The sequence below is a fragment of the Trachinotus anak genome, unplaced genomic scaffold (assembly GCF_046630095.1).
Source record: "Trachinotus anak isolate AG129_WGS33_773 ecotype Australia unplaced genomic scaffold, CSIRO_AGI_Tana_v1 ptg000007l, whole genome shotgun sequence".
In the NCBI taxonomy this organism is placed as follows: Eukaryota; Metazoa; Chordata; class Actinopteri; order Carangiformes; family Carangidae; genus Trachinotus; species Trachinotus anak.
Window position 1 is genome coordinate 23,102,290 of NW_027273858.1, and position 27,877 is coordinate 23,130,166.

Below are 27,877 nucleotides of genomic sequence, written 5' to 3' on the forward strand. Positions count from 1 at the left end.
ACATTTCTACATTTCTGTTTTTTTTCTGTCAAGATGGGGTGCTGAGTGTACATTAATGAGAAATAAGATGAACTTTTTTGATTTTAGCAAATGGCTGCAATGAAACAAAGAGTGAAAAATTTAAAGGGGTCTGAATACTTTCCGTACCCACAGTACATCCATGCTTGCTACAGTAGTGACAGTCCCACCACCTAATGACTCCCAGTGGGATACTATCTCTTTGTAGTGTGGAGCCTCAGTCACTGAAGGGGAGGAAATACTTTACTACAGGTGAAATGAACAGTAGGTAATAAAGAATAATTTAATGGCATTTGCTGTGACTTTGAGTTGTAATGTTATACACATTTATATGTGATGCTGAATGTTAGATTTCTGTTCTAAAACAGATGTAATGAACTTTACATTATGGCTGCACTACCTGCATCACTGTGCTTGCCATTTAAAGTGACTTATATTTATTTAGTATACCTATTTATTATTAGCACTATTTGTTTTCCCTTTGTACCACGTTGCTGCTCCACTGTCTCATTGTTTTTAACAATGAAAATAAAGATACTTGACTTGAAATGTGAAACATGCTGAACGATGAAAATGTGATTTTAATATGAAATACAAACACATCACAGAGCAGTTTGAGGTCATTTCAGATCCTGTAGCAGTCTGTCATCATGAGTCTTTCAGACTGGTGTAACCTCTTCTCTTGATCAACAAATGATCCCAAACTAAAGCATCCAACTTGAGCACCTAACCTCCACCATCTTCACAGAGCAGCTCTGCAATTAAAGTTTATTTACTGAGACAACTTAAACACTCCATTGTTCACCACTTCTCCTTTTCTTTAACTTCCTCCTTTCCAATGTGGGTGTACACAGAATATGAGCAACCCTGAGTGACCCTTTGGTTTTTCATTCCAAACCATGAAGTTGTTGGACAGCATGAGGAGAACCATCATGATAGGTTTCTATCACTAACACATAGCATTGATGTCCTGGTGTGTGGAAATCTTCCCAGCCACAGTCAACCCTCAAACCCTCACTACTCACCGCCTGTGTCTCAAAACTCTCAGACGTACAGTCACAGTGAGGGTAAACTCCTGCTTTGCTCACCAGATGAAGTCCTCACTCTCCACAATGGTACACTGGGACATACATGACAGTGTTAATGTGCTGAATTTACTGATGTGTAGTTTGGATTAAACTGTGGAATAATTCTATTGAATCTGACGTCTAAAGTTGTGAAGCTGAAAAGAAAAAAAAAAAAAATCTGTAGAAATAACAATTTGCTACCAAAGTGAGAATATTCTCAAAACACAAAACACTGTGTATAAAAACATAATGTTAAACTGAACACAAAAATTAATAAAAAAAAGTCGGAGAAATTTATTATAGAAAACATAAACAACAAACAGTCACGAACATATTTAAGATAAACTTGACAGAACATGAATCGACATCAGGCAGATGGAAATAAAGACATAACAACATGAGTGGCAGTTGTACAGATGTAAAACACACAAAAACATGGAGCTAAACTTTAGCTGATGGTCTCTTCTGGCGGAGAGGAGACTGCACGTTCCACTGCCTCGGATGAAGAGCTCTGAAACACAGAACAGAGCTGAATTTTAAATCCCACCTTCCTCCCAGAAACCATCAACTCAACACACAACAGTGTATTAATGCAATGTGATGTTGGACCTAAATAAAAACAGTATGATGTGACTGATGAGTCCAAGCTCGGACAACCAAAACCAAAACCATCTGCGTGGAGAGAAGACAGAACATATATACAGTCCTGTGCAAAGAGTTTAGGCACTTGTGATTCTTCTCCATCATGCACTGCCACCAGGGACACATCGGAAAGTGATTCTGCAGCAGGACGAGGCCAAATTTAAACAACAAGAACAAGGAGTCCTGCAGGAGATAGTCAGGTCCCACAGAGACCTGATCTCAACATCACGGAGTCAGTCTGAGATCACATGAAGAGACAGAAGAACTGAGGCAGGTTCTCCAAGATGCTGGAACAACCTACTGTACCTGCCAAGTACCTGAAGAACTGTGTGCAGGCGTATGAGGAGAACAGGTGCTGTTTTTATTTTGCATGACCTTCATAAAAAACACTCTGTCATTATTTTTGAAAACATAATGATCCTTTAGTGTGCAGAACCTCTGCACAGCGCTGTAGCCCTCAACATTTTATTTGGTGAACCGACAGTTAAAAGGATGAGGATGGTTGTTCTTCATGTTTCTTAATTGTCAACAAATCCCAAATCAACAATGTGTTAGGCTCTCTGTGCTTTCTGACCTGTCCAATCTGTCTGTGTCCGTTTCTACTGACGACAAATCCAAGAGGCTCAGGAATTTCCAACTGGTTTTTATCAAACATGGTGGTGTATTTGTTGAGGACTACTTGAATCCACATGTGGTGCTGAGTATTTGAGGCAGCAGGATGAAGTGTGTGTGTGTGTGTGTGTGTGTGTGTGTGTGTGTGTGTGTGGGGTAAAGAATGAACATGTCATCCAGTTTCTCAACAACAATGGAGCTGGACAATGCAGGACAGTGGTTCCTAAACTGTGGGCTGCAAAGGTGTTGCAAGTGGTCCGACAAATCATGTGCAAAACAGAACAATTTTAGTCAAAAGATGTAATTATAAAAAAATATATATGTAAATGATGCTTTTAAATATTTAAAACAAAATGAAGTTTTTTCTGGTATAAAGGCTGACTTATCACACTGACAGTATCATAAGTCAGTCATAGAAACTTTCATGTCGTCACTGTCTGGACCACTTTTGCCACCTGTTTGCTATCTCAGTCTGATTGTTCGCTAAAAAATTACATCCATGGCAACAACTGGAGCATCAAAATGGATATATGGTTAACAACATGAAAAATTAAAAGGAAGCAGAGTCAAGAGATAGATGTTGAATCAAGTGATCTCAACCTATCAAACAAAGAGGAAAAACTGAGCTTCCCCTGCTTTCAGTTCAATCCTGAATATTTGATCGTCATCATTCAAACAATTAAAATACATTTTTTGACTCTGTATTGTTACGGGGTCGGATGTCTGCTGCCAACATTTTTGAGGGAAAGCTTGGGAACCACTGATAAGGCTTTGATAGAAACATAGAACCTGGAAAAGGAAACCTAAACCTAAACATAAATGCTTAAACCTTTATTCACACATGTAGGTGTGCATGAGTGAAAATCCATCTCATACTATTTAAATAAATGATGATGTTGATGCTGTAAACTCATTCAAACCACATGTGAAAGAGCGACTGAATCGTGGACTGTGTGAAGTGTCTGACTTACTGCTGCTCATTTGACTGCACATGAAGAACACTGGTCTCCCCGCCCATACCTGTGAGGACACAGTGGAAACAGACTCATTTAAACCCGTCTCCTTCACTTTGACTGATTGTTCATTTCTGGAGGAAACAAGGTCGATTTCTAATGAGAACAGATTCTGATTCTCTTTCACTGCTGTCTGAGCACGTGACAAGTCAAACTGAGGGAGAGATCAGGTTAGCTTACTGGTTCCTCGGTCACTGAAGATGGCGCTGACTCCTTCGTCAAAAGTTAAGTTGATGTTGACACCTGGACCACAGGAAGGAGGACAAATGGACAGGTGGAGGGTGGGTGGAGGGCAAGAGAGAATAGAAAGTTCTGATCAGTAAGGTCACTTAAAGATGATGTAAAATTAATTCAAGGAAAACTTCCAGGTCAGAACATTTGTACATTTCTGTTTGTGAACAGATGAAACAAGATACTCCAGATGTTGATGAGTTTATAGTTGGACTTTAGACAGAGTCTAAGTCTAGCTCTCTCACTCTGCCCTGAGTCTTCATGCTAAGCTTAGCTAGGCTAACCACGTCCGGACTCTAGATCTGTACTCAACACAGACATGGGACAGAGATCCATCTGAACACGTCACTCTTACAAAGAAAGTGAAACGATGTTTTCCCCCAAATAACTTTTACAAAACTACACCTGGAAGGTAAAATGTTAGGAAAGACACAAACACTGCCGATGACTGATGAGTGTTCAAGCAACAGTTACGCACACGTGTGGTGCTGGAGGGTTATGGAGATGAGAGTGTGCACGTCTGAATATCAGATGTGTGATGTGCTGTGAGGGTGGGGGCAGGTTTACCTTTAGGGGTGCTGATGGCTCTGTTATTCACAGCTCCTTTAGGCATCACTGGAAACAAAGACACATAAAGACAGAGTCAGGACCGAGTGATGTCACTGATGCTTGATGGAAAAGACATCTGATTGGATCAAATATTAAAACCAAGTAATGGTTTAATTTTGAGAAATTATTTTATATTGTTTCTCTAACTAAAGAATCAAGTAGTGAACACAACACTGATAAATCTGCCTGATCTCCTTGCACTTGAATAGATGTTGTACTCCTACTGCACTGAAGCTTTAGCGTTGTCCTTGACTTTTAAGTTGCTTTAGATAAAAGTGTCTGTGTTCGGTCTCCACCAGCGTCTGAGGGAAACATCTGGCTCTTTAGCTGTTAAATGCTCCACTGTTGACCAGCTGCTCTCTGACTGTGTCTGTCTGCTGTGTTGCGTGGTGGTACTGGGTCTTTAAAGCTTTTTCTCTGAGAGGAGGTGTCTACTGCTGCTGGAAACCAGGCTGGTGAGAGCTGTGACACTGAAACTAAAGAGCTAAAAGAGGCTATAAAGTTTTGAAGAACCAGGAAGAACAGCAGGGTTGGTGATGATTCTCTGTTGGTTAATCGGTGACAACACATGTAAATCATTATTTAACCTCCGGCGAGTTTTACCTGTTCCTTCCAGAGCGACTGACTTCGAGTGGACATGTTCCTCCTGTCTGGATCTGCTCATACGCCTGATAAACACACACACACACACACACACACACACACACACACACACACACACACACACACACACACACACACACACACACACACACACGCATTTGTCCAGAGCTGTAACTAAACCTTGACTAGAGTGAATTCAAAAGTGCAGGTGCCTGAACACTTAATGAATGCACTGTACACAGCCTTCATCTGAGGATAATCTGTCATAGCTACAGAGAACTTGAATCCCACCAAAATGATTCAAGTTCTCATTACGATACTGGACGCCATCAATCAAAAGAGAACACTTGCTCTTGAGTCTCTGGTGCAGCTCAGCTGCTGTGGAAACCAACCTGTCAGTGTGCGACTGCCTGACAAACAGCTGGTTTGGACGGGCCGGCTGCGGGGTGGCAAAGCTGAACGGGAGGAGGGGCCTGGACGTGACAGGAGAGCCCTGGACTGCACCCTGAGGAAAGACCAGAATCACCATCACACCTGGACTTCACCTACAAATCATCATTATTATTAAGAAAATAATGATCTCATTACAATAATTTCAGAAAGACTCAATAAATCGGAAACATTACAAAATACTGTTAACACAAACATATCACACCAGTAATGGTAATATCTGTATGTATTTATATTTTGAATAATTCTTTTTTGCATTAAATTTAAAAAAACTGAAAATCAGCTGTCGACATGACAGAAGCCAGACTGGTTGATTTTTTGACCAGAACATTTATAACATTTTAAACAAAAGAAACAAAGAGAAGATGTAAAACACAATATTACACTTCTAGACCTTGATTTTCTTTAACTATTCAAAATACCTGATTATTAATTTTCTGACTTATCAATCAGCTCTAAATATTTCATTTTAATACAACTTATGAATATATTGTGATTAAGTTGAACACTAAATATAAAAAATATTTTTTTAACATATTCATCAGTGCATATCAGGTATTATATTCCACTTTTATCCATTAAACATTTAACATTTTTATTTTGCAAACCTAAAATATATAATATAACAACAACCCTGACCTTAGATTTATATATTTTGACTGAATTTAAACAGTATTTAATATTAATAATTGTGATAATTAATAGTGACAATTGTTCAAAAATATACTGTTTATATTATTATTATTATTATTATTATTATTATCACATACATTTATATTGAAGTTGCACTCAGTATGTTTGTAGTGTATCCCAACATTAGACTGAATCCTGACCTGTGCAGTGGGAGTCTTAGTGTCTCCAGTCAGGCTGCAGTTCTCCATCTGCTCCTCCATCTCTCTCTCCCTCTCCGCCGTCTTCAGAGCAAACTCCACCTCAGCTGCCAGCTGTTCGTCTCCACCGAAAAACTCCTTCACCTCATTACGGTACTCCTGCATGGTCACCTGGTGGGAACAACAGCGTCACGTCATGCATGGAGCAGTGTCACGCAGAGGCTGGAGCAGTGTCACGCAGAGGCTGGAGCAGTGTCACGCAGAGGCTGGGTATCCTCAGCTCAAGGCCGACATGCATACTGACTCTGCTCCCCCTCAACCTACATGTGCTTCACCTGCTGAGGAGGCAGAGTCAGGGTCTCCTGCTGCAGGTGGAGGGTTACAGTCAAATGCTGCAGGAGCAGGTTCAGGTTCAGGTTCAGGTTCAGGGTCGGAGGGTCAGCCTCCACCCAATAACATCTAATGCAACCTAATACAACAGTCCTACAATAAATATGTCCTACTCCATGTAAAACACACACTTGATATTTGCTGACGATACATTTCATCACATGAGTATGCAGAGGGCCTGCACATGTCCGCGACAAGGTCTCACCTGCAGGTAGGCCATGAGGTCTCTGAGGACAGGAGAGCGTTTCTGCTCCAGCAGACTCTTGAGGCCGATGATGAGAGGAACTGTGTTCTCGATGAAGGCCTTCTTCTGGACCTGAGGATCAGAGCAGGAAGCAGCTCACACACCTGTACAATGGTATTCAACAGCCACTGCGTTCTAGTAGTAGAAACCTTTATTATTGTGCCTTCGGCTAAGTCCTGACTCCACCCACTCAGCTGCAGTGTTGGGCAGTAATGGATTACTTAGTAATGTGATTACTTTTTCCAGTAATGAGCAGTGTCAAGCATTACAGCCCCACTAACACTGTTTTAGTTGGCTGGCTTTTTCGCCGTCTTACAGGAGCATTGATATAAGTGATGTCACTTCCTGTGTGTTTTTTAGCTGGTTTGCTAACTTAGCCACAGCTGTGTCTACATTAAGGGGCTCCTGGTTTGCTAGCTGCTGGATGGTCAGTAAATCCCACTAAAGTGTTTGCTGGCTGCTTTTCTAATTTAAGTTCATTGTCTGTTTTTACACCGAAGAAAGCATGTGACATGTGTGAGGTGGACCTTTGATGGAGCCAAGCTGAGAAACTGAAGTGAAGTGATGAAGTTACTTTTGCTGCTCAGTGAATTGAATGTAATAATTTTCTGATGACTAACCTGGGACACCACCTTCTTCTGAGCGGCCTGCAGGACAGCCTTAGCCATGGTGGCCATGTTCTCCTCCTCCGGCTCCTCCCCTTCTGTGGCTCCTGCTGGAGCAGAGATGGCCTGCAGCTTCATCTCCTTCAGGCTCAGGATGTTGAAGGCCTCCGACAAAATCTCAGCACCGTCTGCATCCAGAGGCAGCTCTTCGTCCGCAAAGCATGCTGGGATAGGGAAATGGAGGACGTTACAAGGGATTTTTTTTCAAGTTGGTATTACTCTAGGCTCAAACTGGTGCTTCATAACAGTCCAGAATACACAAAGAAAACGTGCCCAAAAATTCATAAATCACCCGTCATTCATGAGGAAGAGTCAGAGTTAATTTCATCATACAAGTCGTCAGGAGAAAAACATTTACACCAAACAGATCTGCGCTTTGATGTATTAGCCGTTCCCAGTGTTGTTTTACTTCCCAGCCCAAACACACGCTCACCTAAGACGGTCTGGTTGATCTTGTTGGTGATGTTGAAGCGCTGGGCGTCTGTGAAGTGCTCCAACAGGAAGCGGTAGATCCGGAAACGCTTCTCCCGGTGCTGAGCTCCTTTCAGGGAGAACCGCACCTTTTCACTGCATCAGTCAACAAAGTTAACTTCACATATAATCCTTGCACGAATTGCAACATGATACATACTGTACCATCTCAGTGAGCCATCACTGAACTTATCAAAGAGAGCCAAACATGAAGTGGTCGACAGAAATGATATCCCAAAATCCAATACCTCGATACAGTCCAGCCCAAATATCACGATATACAATATTATCACAACGTAATTATACTGTAATAATATTGTTGCATTTTATGTTTCAGCTACTTTTTTTAATAATGCATAATCTTACATTGAAGTATATTATTTGTCTGCCCTCTTTAACTTGACTTTATTTCTGTCCTGCTTTTGACTCATTTGTCAGAGTACTTTGTAAACTCTGTTTTTAAAGGTGTCATAAATAAAGTTGTTATTATTCATCATATTATAGTATTTAAGTGTTTCAGGAATTCTTTTTTTAATATCAGTCCAAGCCCAACCCCCACAGCTCCCTACCTCTCACTCTGAGGGAACTTGTTGTAGGACTTGTGTTTGCTGTAGGAGTTGAAGTGGAAGATGCACTCGATGAAGTGCTGGCTGAACATCTCAGGGCTCTTCTTCAGCAGCAGGTGGATCAGGCAGTATTCACACAGACTGGGACGGGGAGCAGATGATACTTAGGTCTGACATTCTTCTTCTTTGTTCGATAAATGTGTTTGTTGATATGTGCAATTAGCAATGTGTAAATACTGGGGAGACCACAGCATGAAAAATACACTATGACTGAAGCAGAGAAAAAATATGTGCACTATAAATATATGATCTTCGTCTGGGACATCACAATAGACATTAAATACAAAAGTGCATTCTCTATTATCATGTCAAGAATACTCCATATTACTGTACTACTACAGTTTAAAAAAGTGACTTTGTGATATTGCAGCCCTTGTAGAACTGGAAACTAAAGACCAACAGGACCTTGCTGCCAGGTATCTCAGGTATCTCAGGTACCTTATGCTCAAAATAGTTTCATCAGATGTTTATTAGATTCTAAATTATTTACTCAGTCATCATCACTCTGTCTATACAGAGTATGATTTACCTGGCGATGGCAGGGACAGGGTCGACCAGCGCCACCATGAAGCGGAAGAAGAGGGAGCCCTTCCATTTCACAAATTCCTCCTGGAAAAAAGGTTAGAGACAGACATTACAACAAACCCTGCTCAAAGACTCACAGAAAAAAAACTTTATATAATGCAAGGTGGAGTAGAGTACAGTCTTCCACAAACAAGATGAAGTGATTGAAAATGATTGTCTAATCTGTCAACTTGAACAATAAAGAAGCTGATTCCTGGTTGATTGTTTAATGAGGAATCAGATGTTTCTGATGTTGGTATTTTTCTTCCAGTTGAAGTGTTAAAAGAAAAGCTTAATTAAAATATTGTGTCGTGATGGTTTTAACTGGTATGAAATTTCAAGCCAATTTAAGTCAGACAAATACCAGGAAGCTGCAAATGCAGCAAATATATGAAATTGAATTTACCTTTTTTTTTTTTACCCTTTAATTTACACTTTGGTAGTTTTCAAATAGCTTTGTTGCTGTTGGTTGATATTTGAGGCAGAAAAAAATAATCTTGGATTTAAACGAGGCTTGAGATAATATTTGAAAATATCATGATATTTCACGCATGTGTGATATTTTTCATGATATCAAAAATATATCTAAATATATAATATAATACAATAAAAATATACTATCACATTATTTTTACGCACACAAATTATAATAAAATAACTGAAAATATATTAGAATTATCAATTCAAACACGCACACACGCACCAAACATAAAATACAACAACATAATTATATTGTAACCCCGCCCTCTGTGACAATATCATATGTCACGATATTTGGGCTTGTCTGCATAGATATATTAAATTTTGTTTATCATCCTAGCCTTATTTTAACAGATGACAGATCTTTTTAATTTAGCAACAATGAATACTGTTAATGTATTCTTCTAATGTAATTTTCAGTTTGTAGTGTAGCGAGTCTGGTGCTGTTCCCACCTGCAGCAGGTTGGTCAGCATGATGAGAGCATGCTCCCTGATGACAGCTTCACTGTCTCGCAGACAGGCGGAGATGTTGGGGATGTAGTGATCCACGATGTTGGTGTATCTGACACACAGATCACACATGATCACCACCACATTGTTGCGCACGGCGACCTCTGTGCCGACCTCCAGCTCTCTGGCAAACACTGGCAGGTACTTCTGGACCAGCTCCTCGTGCTGCAGACACAGTTTCCCTGAACCAGACAGGGGAAACATAACATGTATGATGAGACAGACAGGTCAAGGTTATCATTTCTCAGACATTAGTGACAGAGACACTGAGGACTGTTCACCTAATGTGATGACTCCGTGGGCTCTGACTCTGGTGGGCAGAGAGTTTGCTTTGAACTGGGACAGAGGCAGCAAGGGGGGCAGCTCCTCCTGGCACTCTGTCAACAACCAACACACAGAGAACAAGTCAGTCATGATTCCACAGAACACACATTTTCAAGGGCTTGATTTGTATTCGGGTTTTTTTAAAACTCTGGCTCCTCCCCTAGTGACACGGAGCAACACACTCCTCAGAAATACACTTCAACATCAGGTTCAACATTTATGAAGAAAGTTAGACATTTTCTTCACATACCAGGTTTGCTCAAAAAAGAAAGACATGTTTTATGGCTTTTGTGCCATTATTTTGTGAAAAATAACACACTTCTTGAACAATCAGAATACATTCGATAGAAGGCATCTGCATCAGCACTAAACTGAAAAATCAGGTTTGAGGTAATTTAGAAGCAGAGAGTAGCACAAAGCTGATTTTAAAAAAATCTGTAGGATCCATATCAAGATTGTTTATGTCAAGTGTTTCTGTTTCTATCAGCTGATATACTACTACTGGATTTTTTTAATCTTGCAAATGTCAGCATTAGTATCAGCCTCAAAAGTCCAGTATCAGTCAGTCAGTATACAAGTTAAGACAAGACCATATCCCTAAGGAAAACACGCCCTCTGATTTTTTGGAACGGAGTGATTCATTGACATGTGGGTGTGTGTGTGTGGCATCATCCAGCAAGTTGCCAACTAACCAATCAAATGCTCCATACCTGCCAGTTTGTCAGAATGTGTTGTGAGGACCGACTCCACCAGCAGCACCGTCCTTTTGCCGACCTTGGCAGGACACTGGAGTGAGGCCAAACCCAGAGTGTGGAGGTGTTTTATCTGGAAGAGAGATTTTCAGTTACACACGTACTGACCTGGGACGGTGCAGCACACTGGGTCTGTGACAAAAACAGTACCATGACATCTTCAGTACATCCAAATTAAGCCTGTCCTTTTTCTCTCTGATTCGGACTGAAACACAATTTTTCGACTTAAATCTGAGCTTTTCCAAAACGGCCTCCAGAGAATGTGAACCTGAACGCTGCAGCCTGTTGTTTCAGTGTATTTGAAGGTAAAGTGAGACTTTAATAGACGCTGCTGTGAGCCACTTAGTGAGGGTCGGAGCTGTGTGACTGTGACGTTAAGAAGACAACCTGTAGTCCTCTATAACTTCCTCTGTAATCCCTCTTTTTAAATGTCTCTGTACCTGAATACAGAGCTCTTCTGTTTTTCCATCTTGATACTTGTGCATCAACTGATAGCGAGTAACAATCCACTGCATTCCAAAATATTTAACAGCTGTGACCACTGAGCCTGTGTGGTTGTGATATGACTGCTGTTATTTTTGTAAGGCATGGCTCAGGTAAAACACGTACATGAACATCATAGAATCTTTCCTTTGTTATCTAATTTGACTCTACCAAAAAAAAAAATAAATAAATAAATCTAGGACCAAATGTCTTAACAATTGAAATTAAAGCCTTGCATTCTGTGCACGTTGCCTTTTTACTGGTGGGGCATTCCAGAGTAACATTTTGCCAAATTGCTGACATTTTGCTACACTATTTAAAGGAAATCAGTTCTTCTTCACTGCTCTAAAACAGTAGTTTCCAATGGCTTTGTGGGCTACTGTTTTAGAGCAGTGAAGAAGAATTGATTTCCAGTTTTATCCACATGACGTAAAGTTAAATAATAAATGATATGGTATCAGATCAGTGCGTAGACTCATGTACGCCACGATACACAACACAGTACTTTAGACAGTATCTCGGGCATTTCCAATATTCGTATTGGTATCAGAACAACTCTACCTGAATACACAGCAGAGCTGTTGTCATTAACCTGGATAATGGTTTTATCGCTGCAGAGCAGCAGCTTGGGAATGACTGCTGGTTGTGTTAAATACCCAACAACAGCAACAGCTCACAACTGAAACCTGACTTTAACCCGCAGCGTAAACAAAGCTCTCACCATCAGATCCTCGTTGAGGTTCTCAGTTCCCTTTTCAGTAAGGATGATGGAGGCTAAATAAGCCTCACACACCGACACCAGCTCACCACAGTGCTGGTTCAGGAAAGCCTGAAAAAAGTAAGGATGAGTCATGTTTTGATTTAACCATGTGATGGACGTCATACTGGGGAAAATATTTTTGATGTTGGAATTTCATGAGTTTAAAAAAGTTTGAAATTACAAAGAGGTAAAGGATGAGTCAGTTAAAATCTAAACTCTGAGATGATAATTTAAAAAAAATATATAATTAACAATATCACATTGACCCTTGGTTTACATTTTTCTCCCTGACATATCTAATTATGAAACACTCCTGTATCAGTGAGATGGGAATATCTCCGACCTGGGTCTCTTTGATGTCTTCATTGCAGCCAAGTTGATGAAGAGTCTCCATGGCAGCACTGATCACCTCCAGAGACAAAGTGAACGTCTTCAACCAAGACATCAGATCATCTGGAGGGAGAGAGAGAGAGAGAGAGAGAGAGAGAGAGAGAGAGAGAGAGAGAGAGAGAGAGAGAGAGAGAGAGAGAGAGAGAGAGAGAGAGAGAGAGAGAGAGAGAGAGAGAGAGAGAGAGAGAGAGAGAGAGAGAGAGAGAGAGAGAGAGAGAGATCAGATCAAAGCATATCCACACTCTTCAGGTGAACTTCCCCCTCATCTCAGACCACAGTCACTTACTAACGATCCTGTCTTTGGTTTCCTCATTCAGATGTGCAGCGATGTCTCCGATCACAGCTATGATGTGACAGCAGGTTGTCACACTGACATCCTTTGAGCTAAGAACAAAAACAAACAAACATAAACGCAAGCACTGGATTCTCACCTGAAAATGAATCGTAAGCTCAAAGTACATGTAAAACAAACCCTGTGTGTCCCTCTCACCTGATCATGCTGTCCCAGGCGTCCAGGATCTTGCCGTAGGGCAGTCTGGGAGACGAGGCAACGACCTTGGAGAGCAGAAGCCAGGCCCCGGCGTCGTGATCTGCCTCAGTGTGCGAGATCAGGTTGGTGATGAACATCGGCGTGAACTTGTTCTGCTTGGACCAGATGGTGAAAGCCCTGCTGAAATATCGGCTGGAGACACGGGACAGAAACACAATGAGAAAGAGCAGCGGGGAGGTGACCGTGATCCAAGTAACGAAGCGGTTTGAAGGTCAATAAAAACTATTTTGATATTATTGATGATTGTTAATCTTCAACATTCAAACTGAATGTAGTTGGTCCAACCTGAGGTTCCGGCAGTCATGACAGAGCAGGCCCAGCAGGTCCCAGGTCAGCCTCTGACCAGCATCCAGGTGGCGGCCAGCGGAGTACAGCTTGACCTGGCTGAGCAGCACCTGGTCTAGAGCCTCCAGGGCCTTGTCCTGCACCGAGTTCTCGGAGTCCACCACAGCCGGCACCACACCCTGCAGCCACGCCTTCTGCACTACACTGCTCTCTGGTTTGGCCTGGTGGTCAGAGCAAAACATATCCAACCTTCAGCAGCAGAATTAACATGTACTGCAAACTCCGTTATACAGTTTTTAATCTAACTAGATTGTCTGGACCAGTAAGCAGCACACGAGTAGACATGCTCCTTTAGACAGCAAGAGAAAAAAATATAAAATTTCACTCATCTGTTTCACACCGTTGCTGATCAGTCAGATTTTCTCTCTCAGTGACACAGAAAAACTGATGCATGCTTTTATATTCAGCAGACCTCCTTTAATGCTCTCCTCTGTGGTCTGCCCAAAAATGTTATAAATCAGCCACAGCTGATTCAGAACTTGAGTCTGAGTCCCAACCAGGACCAGAAGGAGAGAACACATCACACCTACTTTACAGTCCCTTCACTGGTCAACTGTGAGCTTCTTTATTCATTTCAAAAAATATTTTACTTAAGTTAAGCTTTTGGAACAGGCTCCCTGAGGACCTAGGAAGAAGTGTTGAAGTCTTTAAATTTAACTGAATTAAAAATGTTTTTTAGTCATTAGTCATTTTATTTTATTGTATCTATGTTGTAAATTGTATTTTCTTTTCTTTTATTTATTAATTTTCTATGTTTTTTTGCTAACGTTATTATTTGATTGTATCTCATTGTCAGCTTTTTTATTTGATTTGTCCTTTTTCTTTTTAGTTCAGCAGTCGTCTGTGAAGCACTAACTGCACTAACCTGTATGAAAAGTGCTATACACATAAAGTTTGATTGGTTAGTTGATTGAGAGAGTGTGAGTGTGTGTGTGTGCGTGTGCGTGTGTGTTACTGTGTGTCAGAGCTGCTGGTGGAGACTCACAGCGAGCAGGTCGCCCACACACTGCAGCGCCTTCTTCTTCACAGACACCGCCGGGTCTCTGCAGCGCTCCGACAGCACAGCCAGGTTCTCCCAGCTCATGGGGATCACGTCGTGTTTCAGGAGACCAACCAGGGCCTGTGGAGGCACAGCAGAGCCCAGAGGTTAAAGGTCAGAAAGCTACTATATACTGCTGCCTCATCATTATAACTGAATGTGAAACGTGAGGCTGTCTCGGCTCCAGGTACCTGCAGCGCTGACTTCCTCACGTTAGTCTTACAGTCTTTGACACGTCGCAGGAGCAGAGCCAGGTTCTCCTTCACTGCATCGAAAATACATAAGAACACAACTCAGACTTTCAGTGTATAAATATCAATACAAAACAACACATGTGTAAACAGTGCTTACACATCTATTTACAAAGCTGTGTGTAATAAAATCACTTGTCTCACCGTCACAGACGGAGGTGTCAGTGCTGCTGATCTCCACAGTCCTGAAGGGCAGACTGCGGTAGGTTTTCTGAGTGTGCTGGGAGCTTAGACTCTCTGAAACACACGGTTACATCTATTAAAACACTGAAACAACACGCACCACAAGCAGGCCTGGGTATCAGACTCCACTTCATTTAAACACTGACGCAAGTGTACTCGCAACACACTGTCAGATACCAAGAGCCAGCAGCAAAAAAACTTGTTCACTGACGACATAAAAACATTTTAACAGCAAGTGGTGAACAGTATATACATGTAGAGAGTTTTGATTTTGTTGTGAAGCTTTGCTGCTGCTGCTGCCACCAAAATAAAATGAACAGTTTTGGGTTTGTGGCACTAAAAGGCTCTAAAAAGGAAAATCCAGAGCTCACTAAGAAATTACTGCCACCACTAACTGCTGAGGAATAATACTGGGTCATTACAAGTTAGTACTGATAGTTTGTCATTTCTATGGGGTATAACAACTTCCAAAGTAACTGAAGTCAAACAGGTCGGGACACACAGCAGTTAGACTAAGGCTTCAACAAACAATTATTTTCATCATTGATTTTCCTGCAAATTTTTTTTGTCAGTCAATTGATTCATTATTTGATCTATAAAAATCAGAAAACAGTGAAAAATAATCATCATTTTCTCCTCTGAATAAGTCTGTTGGTTTGTTTCCAATCTGTTAATCCCTACATGTTGGCAGATTTGAACTTGAGTACAAAGTGATTATTACACAAAGGAATGAGGGTCAAAATAAAGCTGAAGTTGTAATAAACTAAAATGATCATTTAAAAGCATGATGAATTTGAAGGTAAATATCCCACCCGTGTGCCAGGTCTCCACCCAAACTCTCCTAAAGTGTCAAACAACAAACTGTGTAACACAGAAACACAGGAGTGTGGGGGCCTACCGTCTGTGGTTTCACCATCCAACACCGTCTGGGTTCCAGCTGAACAACAGAACACACAGGTCACTTAAAAATCTGTTTATAACGTAAACACAGCAGCTCTTCAAATCTGTTCTCTAACAGGTCAAAGTGTCGTGTGATTTCACTACGTGTGTGTTTTCAAGTTTCAGCTCGACAAAGGGCATGAGCTGAAACTGGTCCAAGATTCTGATCCAGACTCAGTCCAGGTTCCTCACATCTAAATGAGTGGTCCTGTGTGTGTGCTCACTGGAAGAGAAGAGGTTGTGGACAGCCCGGGTGACGTTGAGTGACGGCAGCTCCAGACACTGGGCCAGAGAGGCGAGGGCGTGGCCTTGGACGGTGGGTGACTCGTCCATGCGCCGAGCAAACAGCAGGCTCTGGATCAGGAACTTGTGCGGCAGGAAGCCGATGAGCTCCGGGTCCTGATACTCCTCTGGCTTCCTCTCTGGCTGCTCCAGCAGAACCATCACCACGTCCACAGAGAAGAGGCGGCACACCATCTACACACACCAGAACAGACTCACTGAGGTGATGAGCCTATTTAGACTGTAGCTGTCTGCTAACCTTCATCCTGGAATATGAGGCTTATATTATAATATATTAAACGGTTATATTTTGTTGGTCCATATGTGTATGTTTGTATGTCCAAACATACACATATGTATGTTCCACTGAGGAAGAAAAGCTGGACCACCTGTTATTTCTGTGGCCTCCTGCTTCAATATGTATTTTTCTTGTCTTTTATTGGCTCATTTATTCAGTATGACTGTACATACTGACATCACTGCAGCTGTGTGTGTTCTCCTGTGTGCGCGGCACAGACTGGCTGACCTCTCTGTCTGAGACAGACAACCTGAAGACACAATGTCTCTGGTTTGTCTTCATCAGCTGAGCATCAGTTTGTATTTATGAGCACAAACCAGATGAAAAGATGTGTTTAACAGTTCAGTTGTTGAGAATCCAGTATGCTTTACTGTGTGTGTGGTTGTGTTGTCATGCATGGATCTGGATTGAAGACGACGTCCTGCCGATGAAGTTTAAACAAGAACTGAAACCTGCAGTCAGCAAATGTTCATGAATGAATCATGACAATTATAAAATACAGAAAACATCAGTGTATAGAGTCTGCAGGACACTTCTCACACGAATAAAGCAGGAGCCTCTGGGACACGTTACCTTTGAGTGTCTGGAGAAATTAAACAGCCACTTGACGAAGCGGGCGTAGTGTGTGCTCGTCATCTGCAACGTCAGCATCCCCACAGCCTGGGCGCCGTGGCTCCGAAACTCGCTCTTCTCCACCATCTGAACGTCCACAGCACAGACATTACATAACAGCTTCGCTAACAACCATGTGACAGCAAACAGCGGTGGTTTTTATCTCCACAGCTGGAGGACTCACCTGGAAACAGATGTGCTGCAGGAGGATGTGCAGCAGAGGAAGTGCCGGCTCCTTCCGCTCAGCCACAAGGTGACTGTCAACACACAAGTCAAACGATTTCATGACACAGCTGCAGTTAAACAGCAAGACATACCCCACATAATCAACAGTCAATCATTACAGCGTGTGATGTCACTGATTAAATACAGACAGGCGTCGACGCCATGGCAACATCAGGTACCTGCAGATTTGATACATTTCTATAGATTTGTAGCATCGGAGGGTTTTTTCAGTGCATGTCTCAGACCTCCGGAAGCGTAAATTCATTCACTTGAGGAGTTGTTTTTCTGAGTTAATGATAGAGCACAGGGGACGCCTCGGTGGCTCACCTGGTAGAGCGCGTACCATTAAGACAGCGGCCCAGGGTTCGAATCCGACCCGCAGCCCTTTGCTGCATGTCATCCCCTGTCTCTCCCTGACCTTCCTGTCACTCTCTCACTGACCTATCCAATGGAGGCACTAAAAGGCCAAAAAAATGACTTAAAAAAAAAAAGAAAAAAAAAAAAATGATACAGAGCAGAATTTTTTTCTTTCTTAAGAGAATGCGTCACACTTCAGGACAGACGTGAGAGAAACATCCATCTACACATCTCTGCATATCCAGCAGGTGGCAGTCAACACATGCACTACAGGGTTTAACTGGGAATTTAATTTAATTTAATAAAACATTAAAAAAACAAAAACATTATTTAACTCTGAGACTTTGTGTTTCTTCCAAATTGTTTTGGTTAATTAATGAGCCACAGATTTTTCCTCTCATCATGAGCAGCATTGCATTTTAATTATCTTCAATCTGCTCATCTGGTTCCAATAAGTAACTAAAGGATACAAACTTCTAGTCAATCACACATCAGCCGCCTGGAGTGTGTGTCCTGACTTTGTGCTAGAGATGAAGTCCAGCTCCAGTTTAGCTGTGAAACTCTAAAACGTTTTAGCTTCTTCACTTGGTTGATACATCAAGAAGATCCATGTTCACATTTAGACAAAGTAATTCTACAGTTTGGTTTAACGTCTGATGAAAACGCAGCTGTTTACCAAACAAAGCGGATGGTCTGGTTGCGAGTGGAGAGGACGTCCTGGCTGGGCGTGAGGAGGGAGGGCTTCCCTCTGTTGCCTTTATTCATCATCAGGATCACGTAGAGGAGCCGGTGGAAGACCCTCCGCAGGGACTGAACAACACACACATCAGTTTACATCAGAGACATCCCTCTGCTGTGGCATCAGGGACAAATCACACTGTAGACCCACGCCTCGTGTTTAACCCGAATCAGATCACAATCTAATGCAATTTTCAAAGCATTTACTAGATTTTATTTAGACATTTAGACATTTGTGTTTTACTTGTGTGGAGCCCATATTTTTCTACTTCATTACCATCTCTCATAGTTTCACTTGATTCATTAAAGAGTAAAACTCTTCAGTATTTGACAATAAACAGCAAAGGAACATCAGGAATAAGAAATAAACTGAAATATTATTATTAATATTATTTCCTGTCCCAGGGTGGGAACCACTGCTCTACTGGTTTCTAACCAGGCAGGCTCTGAGATCTCTGCTGCCTCTCAGCACAGTGGTGGTGACAGGAGTAAAAGGAGGAAGAAATAATCATACTTAAGAAAAAGGCTCATGAGAGCTGCTGACAGTGAGGTCTGTGCATTATCCAGAGTCACTAGGACATGACTTGTGGACAGAGATAATGTCCTAATGTAATTTGCACAAACCCTTTTCCTCTTTTTCAACTATTTAAAAAATTTTTTTCCTTTTTTTTTTTTTTTTTTTAAGTATTTTAAAACCCGGGCAACATAAAACTTTTTCCATGGGTAGGTACAGTAGCTATTTTTCAGTAGCAGAAAAATATGGTCTTTTTGATGGACTCATCCTTTAACTCCGGCCTCTTGCTTTACAATCAACATCATGTGTTATTATCAAAGCCATTAGAAGCACATGACAGTGGATTTAGCTGTAGTTGGCTTCTTTACATCTGGACTAGCATGTTTTTCCTCCACTGTCTGGCTCATCATCAGACTGACATCATCATCATCATCATCATCATCGTCATCATCATCATCGTCGTCTTGGTCAGTTCAGGCTTGAAGGTCTAACATCAGTAGATTTCTGTGCTAATCTGCAGCCTGGAGATGCTATTCAATGACAAATATGCACGGTAATCCACTCAGTCTGTATCCTGTCAGACCCCCATGGACCACGGTTATTGGAGCTTACTTCTGTCTGGTCTCCGTGTTGTGGCGAGCAGAGCAGCTGCAGGCCGTAGAAGGCCATCTCAGGGACGCTCCTCAACTTGGTGATGTCTCTGTGCAGAGAGAAAAGCAGCTGTCTCCTCTTTCATGTCCTGGATACATCCTTTAACACGACAGAGCAAAACGTCAGGAAAACTCACTGTTCAGTGGCGAAGGTCAGCTCTCCGATCACCGGCTCGAGGTAAAGCAGCTTACTGAAGATCTGCAGAGAAAAACCAGGCAGGTTCAGGCTCAGTGCGGCACGACGCAGCTGAGACGGTGGACTCGGTAATTACCTGAGTGCAGCTGCTGGCGCTCTGGGGTCTGTCTTTGAGCTGAAACGTTTGCAGGAGTCTGAGGAGGCTCTGAACCAGGAGAACCACAGCATCTCTGATCTTCATCAGGTCCTGTCCAGAGAAATGAAGCTCCTCTTCCTCCTCCTCGTCCTCGTCCTCTTCCACCTCCATCTGAGGATAGCAACAACAAACGCCATCATTTTAATAATACAACATCTCCGTCTGTGTTAAACACAGCATCATGAGTTTAAGCAGATGTAGCTAATAAATAACTTATTTTGTTTCCTTGAAGATCATTGAAAAATATTATAATATAATTTTATTGTTGTATTTAATTTTTCAGTTTTGTTTTTATGATTAATGTTTAACTTTTCTTTTTCAATATTATGAAAAATATCACATAAGGTGGGAAATATTGACATATTCGATATCAAATATTCAATAAGTAGCAAACGATGTTCCATCATGTCTCATAATACTCCTGTGGGTTTAGGTGGTTTCGGACACAGGGCTGTACCTCTGCAGGGTCTTTCCGCTGTGGTCTGGAGCGTTTGCCCTCAGCCTGAGAACCCTTCAGACCATCCTTCTTGCGTTTTTTCCCAGAGTCCTGAGGCCAGCAGTGAGAGGTCAAGTCAGAGCACGTGTCCAACAAAACCTCGTGGAAAACCTTGTTGGCGATGCTCCCTGCAAGAAATGAACGCACATACAGAAAGTCAAAAAGAAACTGCACACAAACACACAAAACACTCAACTGGACATCACTGTTAACTTTATATGGAAGCTGTCAAAAGAACACGTTTCACATTTCACCGGTTTGCTGTGCTATAGCATCCAGCAAGCACCCACACTCCACAGTGTTGAGACCATAGTGACTGATGATCTTCCTGGTTGTGTTGAGGTACTTATGTGCGTGTGTGTGTGGGAAATATTCAAACTGTTCATGAAGGGAACCACTGCTGACCTTACTGTTCCCTGTCGAGCTCTTCACCTCCATTAGTTATACAGCTGTTTATTTATCAGTGGGTCTCTGCTTTGTTTGTGTTGTGCACAAGTACATGCACGAGGACACACACACGTTTATGCATGTGATGCAGCACACACTCCTACCAAACATTTTATGCAACTGCTCTGATCTCAATGTGGCAGTAATGTGCCAAGAGATGCAGAGAAGAAGAAAAGCGCTCTTTGACCTGTTAGACTTTGTTGTAGTGATGTCACCATGTTCCCAGATGTCCGCTTTTAACTTTAACCAGAGCTACAACAAGAGTCACTGTGATGAAGAATTATCTGTTAACTGTTAAATTCCCATCAACCAGTCCATACAATGAGAACTGATTCACACACAAGCGGAAACGCAAGTGAGAAGATGAGCTTTATTATAGTGTTCACTCTTTCAATAGTCAAAAGAAAGAAAAAGCTCCTCACCTGGGATTCCCAGCAGCAGCAGGTAGAGGGAGGCAGCGTGCAGGCTGCTCACTCTCTGCTGGACATTGGCTGATTTGACTTTTCCTGACAGGATGAAGAAGGACAGCACAGCAACCAGAGACTTGACTGACACCCCATTCTCCCCCAGAGTCGCCCAGATACTCTGCAATGCAACATAGGATACAGTCAGCGTGTACGGCTGACAGGAGAAAAAGACACCCAGCAGACTGCATCATCAAAGCATTTAGATTGCTAATAGTTTCATGGTTTTATTTTTTATTTGTTGATTTGTCTGCAACAGTAAAAAAAAATATGTATACAAATCGACACGCTTGCACGTACAGATACTCACATACATGATTTTAAGCAAACAAAAGCCGGAGCAGGAAAGGTAAGGAGCTAATAGAGACACCCCTGCTAAAAACTCAAGTCAAGACAAGATCACAGTCAATTAAAACCACAAGCTGTAAAACCAGGATAGTGCCTGTTCTAGTCAGTTTTTATGAGTATGAAGCCCACAAATGCAAGACAGCCGAATGTAGCCTGCAAGAAATTTGTTAAACAGATACTACAGCAACAGAAATGTAAAATATACATATTTTCAAGTTTACAGAGTAAACTGTCTAAGCCCTGTAAATAATCCTTGAGTTTCCTGGAGCAGAGGACAGTTTTACCTGTGAAGCTCCATCTGTGCCTGCAGACTGCTGCTGATCAGCAGCATGGGCCAGTAAACACTGGTACAGGTTTCTGAAGGCTTTGTCTCCACTGGCTGTGACTTCTTCTTCTATGGTGTCATCCAGTGATTTTCTCTCTGTGAACTCCAAATCCCAAACTGCATCCACCCACGCTGAAATCACAACAGTTATCACATTACATGCACTGATTCAGCACCCTAACAGACTAGATTTCAGAGCCTGGAGAACTTGTTGGTGAATGAGTGAGTTCCTCATGTAAGAATTTATCTTCATTTAAAGCAACATTATTTTCCTCAGCACAAGGACAACTTAGTCTTTTACATTAAACCGCTCAGGAGCTGTGGGAAGAGCTGATGATATTAAAAACTGAAAACATCGGCTGCTCGGCTGACACCACAGCCACAGAGAGCACTTCCTCAGCAGACAGGGCTAATAAAATGTGAATATGTGAATTGCTGCAAAATGTCAGAAAAGGCCTCCTGCATTTTCTCAGAGCAGAAGGAGTCATCGTAAATGATTTGTTCGCTTGAAAAACGCCTGAAACAGTGAATTGGTTAATTTTGTGACATCAGACCCTTTGACCTGTCAAAACAGGAAAAGCAAAGGGGTACATAACGACATTAATGATGGATCCATTCCATTAAGTACCCCAGTAAACCATGTCAGTGAGTGAGAACGAACAATAACAGAATCCTGGGACTGGATCCCCTAAATGGAATGCTACCATAATTAAATTTATTACTACCACCTGTGCTTTACTTTTACAGATAAGGCTGAAGTCTGGAGAGTTGAATGACTATGACAGGTGAATTAAGTGCAAACATAAAATATGACGTAAATATTGAGTATAATGAAATATATGAGCTGTGGACTGAAGCGCGCCATATTCCGGTAAGTAGAGCTGTAATCCTGACAATCTTTATATGTTGGCTTCATCCAACTGATTCCGTTTATTGAATTACTGTCAATATGCATTTGTATTGTTCACCGCCTTACGTGCAGCTGTGCCTGTTGCTAGGCTAAAAACTATATTAAGACGTAAAGTTATGAGTGCACCTTGCACCAAACTCCCTTTATGAACTTGTCGATTTAACGTTGTCCAGTTTAAGCGTTGGCTCGAACAACTTCATGCGTAACTACACACCACTTCCCTTCAATTCGGCAAACAGATAACTAATACACAGGCTAACTAAATTATATTTCATCAACTGTTTCGCATCGTTTCTGAGACACAGAAAAACCACGGTGTGTTACACAGCCGTTTGCCGACTGGCTCCCAGCGATTGAGGTATAACGTCTGATGTTTCGTCTTAACGGTGTTTTGCATCAGAAACGAAGCGGCACTGTCAAACTTGACAGATATGTGAATGGGCTTTGGAACAAGGTTCTTTCAGAGCAGGGCACACAACCCGGGAAACAGCGACGTTAGCAGCAACGGCAGCCTAAAATATCCCATTTTGATCAATTCCTGTTATTCAGTATAAAAGAAAAACGATACGTAGTACATACTCAAAACACACAGCTTTACCTTCTGGGATTTCACGTAACTTCAGAAACTGCAGCGCAGAATTCAGCTCCATATTGTTTATGTTTTGAATCAGCCCGCCAGAAAATGCAGACTTTTACACATGCGCAGTGAAAATGTGTTCATCACTTCTTCATTTTTTTCACAGGTTTATTGTTTCAGCTTTCATTACCGCCCTCCTCTGGTGAGGAGGATTGATTGTAACTATAAGGCTAATGAAAGTCTCTGAACCACACGCAGGCCCCAGTTAGACCTTGTGAATTTAATAACTCCAGGGCCCATGCTCATTTGTAATCAGGGACTTGGCCTCTGCAGCTGCTGTTAGAGTTGTAAATTATAAATGTCACATAACCGTTCATTCATGTAAAGTACACATATATGTGACTTAATCAGGGATAGGCAGATGGAAACGGTACAAAGCCACACTTCTTGGTTTTGAGTTCATTAATTCATTTTATAAAGGAACATTGTCCATCAAGCTGAGTGCAAAACATTTGATAAAAAGTATCTTCTTGAACAAACAAGACTGATTTCACTTAAACCCTGTTTCTATTGCACCGTTCAGTCTTGATGCAAACTAGGAGAGCAGAGCAGGTGGACATCAACAATCATGGTGAACATATTGAGAATACCAAGAGTAATTGGGATCTACAATATGTCTGTTTTAATTACAGTTCTTCATAATTGAGAATCTGCTGGAAAAACCTTCTGTTATAATGGATTTTTATGTAATTTTATTTAGCTATTTTTGGATCACCTCACAGAGTCAAAAAAAAAAAGACAAAAACAACAGAGATATATGAAAGTGTGATATTTCTATAACATCCTGAGCAGTAACATTCAGATTTTCTCCCAAACATTCTTAAGTAACTTTGAATCTAAAGCATACGTTAGGATAACAAATAATTTTCCACACTGTGTGCAGGACAACATATGACACTAGGCTGTATTTGCTCTTTCCGACATGAAATTCAAACAACTGCCCTAACAGAGTTAAAGAGGTGGGAAATGGTGACCACCATGAAACCTGACTTATCTCCTCATGGTAAACCCCTGCTGACACATTGGTCACATTTCTCATGTCCTTTCCCTCCCTGATGGGCTTCAGTTCTGCTTGACCTCACTTTAGCGGTTAAACTGATGATTCCAGGGTTCAGTGTGTTTCAAACAAATGTGAAATGACAAAAATATTGTGCGTGATTTCAGAAAGTTTGAAGAAACTAAAATTGTCCAATGAAGTCACTCCGGTTCTGACCAAGCAGCAACCACCAGGGCTGAAAAGTGAGGCTTACATGGAAGTTATAAAAACTGCAGCTCCTCAAATGACCAAAAGCGAGTCCCATGTTAGAACACCCAACTTTACAGCATAATTAAACGTGTTTACAAACTGGTTTTGTATCTATAGCTAATTTCTTCCTTTATGACCACTGTGCCGGGGATGAAGTTTTGTGTAACTCACTCATTTAAATTTGATCAAGGCTTAAAGTTATTAAGCTTGAAGTTATAACTGAGGGCCAGCCACTTCGAGGGTCACAGTCACTGGGGCTCCTTACTGAAGAAAGCTGTCAACTGAGCACATCCATCTCTTTCTCCATCGCCTCCACATTGTTCTCCAGACTGTACGTGGCCCATTTGTTGAGCCTGCTGTAAAGAGGCAGTCCATTCTTCTCCCTGTAGAGGTACACACCAGTCACCCTGTTCCAGTCAGTGCTGCAGATGGGATGAGCACTCTGGTGTTCAGCCAGCTGCTCCTTCTCGTCCTTCTCCAGTGCCACGAAGCCAAAGAAGCTCTTCACATTCTCTGCAGCCAGGAGGTGGGCGTGGACAGCTGCCGTGCGTTCGAAGAGGGTCTTCTCATTAGAGCGGTACTGGGACCAGTAGTCCTCCTGCAGGTAGCCCAGTGGAGAGGAGCAGCGCTTCATACACAGGATCAGGAAGACCGTCACAGACATTCCTGCCACCAGCAGCCAGCCAATCAGCTGAAAACAACAGACAGAGGAGAAGTCAATAATCTGTGTAGGTTTGGAGACCCTGGATCAGTTAGGTGCCCCAACAACAGCAGAGCAGCTGTCATTATACGTGACTATTATGCTTTTTAAAGCACCTGTTACTATTATTAATTCATCACCGTTGCAAAGGTAATCAATGAATTTGTCTTGGCTTCAGTTAATTCATAACCTTTGTTGCACCTTTCTTTCTCTGCTGCCATCACACTCGTCTCTCCTGCCATTCCCTCACTATCCAGCTGTGTCCCCCCTGTTTTCCAGCCCTCCACATCAACCTGCTCTCTCACTTCCCTCCTTATCTCCACAGTAAATTTACCTGCCCTTTAGCCACAGTTCCCAGTTGTAGAGATCCAGGCTATGCCCACACTTCTACATTTCTGTTTCAAAACACATCACTTTTACTATGGTCACACCTGCTGTCCACACTACTCCACACACTTCTTTTTTCAAGCCCTGAAAACAGAGGCTTTTGGAAATGCTGCTGGCCCCGTTTTAGTTTGAAACTCAAGGGTTGGGTGTCAGTGTGAATGGGCAAAAACGGAGATGTTTGGAGATAATGATGTAGACTCCTTTGGTCACTTCATGATGGGGTCTCATCGGCCTCAACTACCAGTAGTGAAAGCAATATGAATAGTGAATTATCAGTGTTACTGAACTTGTTGTCTTTACTAGCAGCTGCTGTGCAGTTAAATTATGCATTTTAATGCTACAACTGCCTTTGCTGTTCTTAGTTTGTAGTATATTGTGTGACTAATCAACAGCACAGTGGACAATCAGCTTCCTGTTCACACCGACTTGCGTATGTTCAGTGTTCTTGGATGGTCATGTGGTATGTGTTTTCAGGTGTGTTAGTATGGACAGAGATCGTTTCTGATACGGAGCTAAAACAGTCGTCTGGACAGAGATTGTTTTCGTTTTTAAAATGCAGTAGTGTGGACATTGCCTCAGTCTGCTGCCAGTGCCAGACCTCAGTGGTATCTACAGTGGTCACAGTATCTGACAATGTCTAGATAAAACTAAGACAGTCTTGCAAACATAAAGCATAAAGAGCTGCACTACCTGAGATTCATATTTTAGTCGACGCTCAATTTCAGGCCAGAAGCCTTGCACCTCCACTGGGACAGTTGCTTTACATGGTAATTTTGCCATGACCTTTGACCCCTGATCTGAGGGGAAGTTCTCCAGCGTACTGGGGCCAACAAACTCACTGAGAGCACATGTGTATGCCTGGCCCTGCAACAAAGAGATGACCACCCATGTCAGTGGAGCCACAACAGCTCGACCAATGATGGTTCCCAACAATGCAAAGGCAGTGGCCCCCGACAGCTTCCGGCACTTTCTGAGACGACACTCAGACACCAGGTCCCAGGTGCTCTTGTTCATCATTATTCCCACGAGGAAAAATGCCAGTGCTGGAACACCAATGGCAGCCAAGCCGTAGAGGTAGTTCCTCCCAGCGGTACACGGACAGTTAAAGGCGAAAACGTTGTACGCAGTCTGACCGGCCACAGTTCCCAGAGCGATCAGACCGTTGAAGATCATCACATCTTTACTCTTGAAGAAGAGAGACACAAACTTAAAGTTCTCTGTGACGAGTGCAGCAGCAGCCATGCTTGGTCTTTACTGAGAATAATACTGAAGAGCTGTTTGGTTTACAACAACGTCAGGCTGCAGAGAGACAAAGAGAAGGGAAATAAATGAGAAACTAAGAGATGCCTGTTTCAAACAAACACACTGCTTTGATCCTCAGTCTTCTGAAGTTTTGCAGCAAATGTTTTGTAATGAATGGATTCAGTTAACTTGCAGAATATAAGTATTACACTTAATTCATGGTGTCAGTCAACAAAGACTGCAGAGACAGTTGAAAACGTACGAGATTAAAGACACTGAAAACAAAGAGTTACTATGAAATGCAATCATGCAAACTCACGCTGTGGCAGTTTTCCTGAGGCGGGACATGTGACTCAGCCTTTATAATCAATTATAAACATCCAGTTCAATGAATCTCAGGAAAAACTGTAAATCTATTTTATACATGTAAGGCTGAAAAGAAAGGTTCCTCTTTCTGCATGTTACTTTAAGTCTGTGTTAGCGGTCTAGGCACCAGTGATGACTCACAGTCAGGAACTGCCCTTCAGTTTCCTCCCAGTGGAAAAAAGGAAAAAATGTGGCGTGTAAGTGAAAACATGTGTTGGAAATCACAGAGGCGGGGCAGACCAGGAGCTGAGAGCCTGTAG

At 42.0% G+C, this 27,877-nt stretch overlaps 2 protein-coding genes and 1 long non-coding RNA gene across 3 annotated transcripts in view; 1 reads left to right on the forward strand and 2 right to left on the reverse strand.

Moving 5' to 3' along the window:
- Positions 1 to 27,877, forward strand: part of LOC139623341 (uncharacterized) — a 343,520-nt gene that overhangs the window by 217,544 nt on the left and 98,099 nt on the right. The gene's annotated exons all lie outside the window — the stretch shown is intronic.
- On the reverse strand, positions 1,356 to 23,795 carry ncapd3 (non-SMC condensin II complex, subunit D3). The gene is made up of 35 exons (XM_071481479.1): positions 23,638 to 23,795; positions 22,089 to 22,261; positions 21,415 to 21,577; positions 20,507 to 20,673; positions 19,990 to 20,160; positions 19,855 to 19,916; positions 19,680 to 19,767; positions 18,492 to 18,625; positions 17,418 to 17,490; positions 17,195 to 17,320; positions 16,266 to 16,518; positions 16,001 to 16,039; positions 15,064 to 15,156; positions 14,860 to 14,933; positions 14,615 to 14,749; positions 13,570 to 13,790; positions 13,225 to 13,416; positions 13,021 to 13,118; positions 12,688 to 12,797; positions 12,306 to 12,413; positions 11,060 to 11,174; positions 10,307 to 10,402; positions 9,969 to 10,207; positions 9,001 to 9,080; positions 8,415 to 8,552; positions 7,808 to 7,941; positions 7,330 to 7,538; positions 6,671 to 6,781; positions 6,079 to 6,246; positions 5,188 to 5,300; positions 4,796 to 4,860; positions 4,151 to 4,198; positions 3,533 to 3,595; positions 3,311 to 3,359; positions 1,356 to 1,596 (listed from the first exon to the last, which is right to left on the reverse strand). The coding sequence occupies exons 1-35, from the start codon at positions 23,687 to 23,689 to the stop codon at positions 1,527 to 1,529; spliced, it is 4,230 nt and encodes a 1,409-aa protein (XP_071337580.1). The 5' UTR covers positions 23,690 to 23,795; the 3' UTR covers positions 1,356 to 1,526.
- On the reverse strand, positions 24,068 to 27,758 carry LOC139623333 (calcium homeostasis modulator protein 2-like). Its single transcript, XM_071481483.1, has 3 exons — positions 27,571 to 27,758; positions 26,700 to 27,308; positions 24,068 to 25,613 (listed from the first exon to the last, which is right to left on the reverse strand). Exons 2-3 carry the CDS (start codon positions 27,249 to 27,251, stop codon positions 25,200 to 25,202), a joined length of 966 nt encoding a protein of 321 aa, XP_071337584.1. The 5' UTR covers positions 27,252 to 27,308; positions 27,571 to 27,758; the 3' UTR covers positions 24,068 to 25,199.